This window comes from Lagopus leucura, unplaced genomic scaffold (assembly GCF_019238085.1).
Source record: "Lagopus leucura isolate 7727_CA_CO unplaced genomic scaffold, USGS_WTPT01 43142-0_obj-0_obj, whole genome shotgun sequence".
Taxonomy (NCBI): domain Eukaryota; kingdom Metazoa; phylum Chordata; class Aves; order Galliformes; family Phasianidae; genus Lagopus; species Lagopus leucura.
The window spans coordinates 2217-5096 of record NW_024962451.1 but is presented as its reverse complement, the minus strand read 5'-3'; the positions used below and the strand labels follow the sequence as shown (position 1 = coordinate 5096).

General features: G+C 49.0%; 1 protein-coding gene across 1 annotated transcript; it reads right to left on the bottom strand.

Annotated features, from left to right (window-relative positions):
• Positions 1-14: 14 nt before the first annotated feature.
• Positions 15-2650, bottom strand: LOC122190620 (actin-related protein 10-like). The gene is made up of 4 exons (XM_042890674.1): positions 2538-2650; positions 1363-1435; positions 838-920; positions 15-205 (listed from the first exon to the last, which is right to left on the bottom strand). Exons 1-4 carry the CDS (start codon positions 2612-2614, stop codon positions 85-87), a joined length of 354 nt encoding a protein of 117 aa, XP_042746608.1. The 5' UTR covers positions 2615-2650; the 3' UTR covers positions 15-84.
• Between the last annotated feature and the right edge of the window lie 230 nt (positions 2651-2880).

Here is a 2880-nt window from a genome sequence, read left to right as displayed (position 1 = left end):
TCTGCCATTATTTTCACTCCTTTGTCCATACCATCACTACGGTTCCTACCATTAAGTGCTACGCTCAGCACATACGTAGTTACATCAAATATGCACCTCAAAATGCTTGAAAAGGACTCTGGCAAGAGTGTCTCTGAAGTGGGAAGGGCAGAGCACAGATTCTATGATCACTACACGACGGTCTCTGGGATTCACCAGAAGATGTCTGAAAATTAAAAACAAAAGAAATCAAGACATGGAAACAGAACCACTCAGTTTATGCAGGTATGACAACACCTACCCTCATCTGATGTCCCCTTCTACCTACAAATCCTAATGTTCTGCAGTTAGACAGCATTTGTAAGAGCTACCTCAAGGTCTTTGGCTCAAGTTTAAACACTCAAACCCAACCTTCCTCAATGGAAGTAAGGAAACTGAGCTGCAGAAGACAAGCTAAGGAGCTCTCTGCTGGGAGCGCGGGGTTCTGAATGTCATGCATTGCTAAACCAACATAAAGAAATGCAAGTGGGGATGCAGAGCAGTCATTATTGGCTTGTCCAGTGCCATGCAGTGCCACACATGGAGCAGAAAGGACACAAGTGCCCTGATTTCAGTTACAAGTCAATGACAAAGGACACAAAGTCCCCACTTGTGAGGATCTTAAGTACAGAACACTGCAAACAATGATTTTTTTACTGCATAAGTGAAAGACTGGAAATAAAGAGGAAATTGTCAACTCCAACTTTATTCTTTTTAACAGTACTAAAAATACAGCAACAGAAAACAACCAATACTTTGAGACCCCACCTCCCAAACTGTGACCACGGTCTGCACGATTAACATCCAAGTACCTCTTACCTGAAATACAACATATGAATAAATTCCTTCAGATATGAATACAGCTCCTCTGTGTTGATGTTATACTGAACAACTTTGACAGGCTGTAGAAAGAAATAACTCACAGTCAGCATGAATATTGGACAATGAGTATCTCGAAATATATCATTCAAAGATACAATACAAAGAGCCTGTTCTGCTGTTACATACAGGATGCAACACAATAACTCACCCTGTGACTAAACTGCAGATTGTCCTTCATAACCTTTCATACCACTAATTTCACATTAGTTTTCCAAAGCTGCTATTCTCTTCTTAAGAAAAAAAAGCTTAAACAGGCAAAGAAATTTCTCTTTAAATACCCCCAAAATAAGAAGCATGGCTGATATGTACCAAGTAATACACATCAGCATCACAGTTACTGGTACCCACTTTCGGTATTTAATAACAGCCGTTGTAACACGAGGAAGAACAGCCAGTCATGAGCAAGTCTACCTGACAGTGCCCTCACAATATACCAAATACTGTAAAGATGAAATGGTTTACCTTAGAGACATCAGGTTTCTTTATTTCACTAGGAATAATGCATCTTGGTCCTGTTTCACCTGCAAAACCACACCTAGAAGAAAACATTGGAAATCCCATCATTTGTAGTCACTGCACAGCATACACACCCATGAATCAAAAAGCAATCAATCAGGAATACTCTGCAGCTACTAAGAGGTACCCTGCATATGACTTTTCTATCTACTTAGACTGAACAAGAAACATTTTCTCTCTCTTCTTGACTCCCTCTCAGATGCATTAAGCAGAGCAGGCTTCATTTCTGTTAAGACTCAGTTGCAAAGCTCAACTTTGATTGACTCCGTATTTCTGTCAAGTACAATCTTTGAGTGATGATCACCCACCACCTGCCTTCCTTACTGCCTACTGAATTCCCACACAAATAACTGCCCCCGTTTCCACATCAGACCCATTTCCACTGAAGCTCTCAGTCCTCACACGCACCATTCATTCACACCCTGCTCACATCCTCATTTTCTGTGAGGTGCATTTACAAGAAACAAGAGACAGCCTCGATGACTGTCATCACAGAATGGTTGGGTTGGAAGGGACCTCAAGGATCACAAAGCTCCAACCCCCCACCACACACAGGGCCACCAACCTCCCCATTTCACAGCAGCCCAGGCTGCCCAGGGCCCCATCCAACCTGGCCCTGAACACCTCCAGGGATGGACGGGGCAGCCGTTCCAGCACCTCACCACTCTCTCTGTAAACAACTCAGAAGTTCCGGAAGGTCCTGCGCTCCATTTCACTGCTGACCAACAACAAGCATCTCCCCTGAGACAACTTCAAAAGAAACTTCCAAAAACAGACAGAGATCAGAATTCCAGTGCTTAATTTTGGTCCCTGAAGGAATTCTCCAGTCCCAGCGCACGCAAGCAGCTGCATCTCCCTGCCACCCTGATTGCTTCTGACAAATTCACCACACACTCAGGAGAACTTCGACAAGGACAGCCGCCCCCGAGCACAGGCAGCGGCACGGGGGGCCCGAGGCGAGGCTGGATCGGCCCCGGGCAGCCCCATGGAGCTGCGGGGCGCCGCTCGGCGCAGGGAGTCGCACTGACGGCCTCCGAACAAAACCTTCGAAGCACGCCAGCATCGCGGACAGGGAAGCGCGCGAGGCCCGGCGCCGTAAGGAGCCGAAGCCAAGCGCTCACTTGGTGAAGGCCTCGCCCAGGTCGAGCACCACTGCGGTCTTCTCCCCGCCGCTTCCCAGGCCCTCGTACAGCGGCATCGCGGCTCCCGGCAGCACCCCGCTGACGGAGGCGGAGCGTCCCTCTGCAGGTCCTTCCTGCTGCGGGCCCTTCCTCCCGCCAGCTCGTTAAGCTGCCCGCGGCGCCTGACCGCTTCTTGCCGCCCCGCTCTTCCCGCCCACGGCCGCCTCCCGCTCCTCAGTGCCGTGGCCGCCCGTCGGGATGCTCTGAAGCACGGCGCGGTTTTTCCCTCGGCTCTGCTCGGCGCTGGCTGTAGGCAGCTGTGGCGGCACCGCCAAGGACGGCT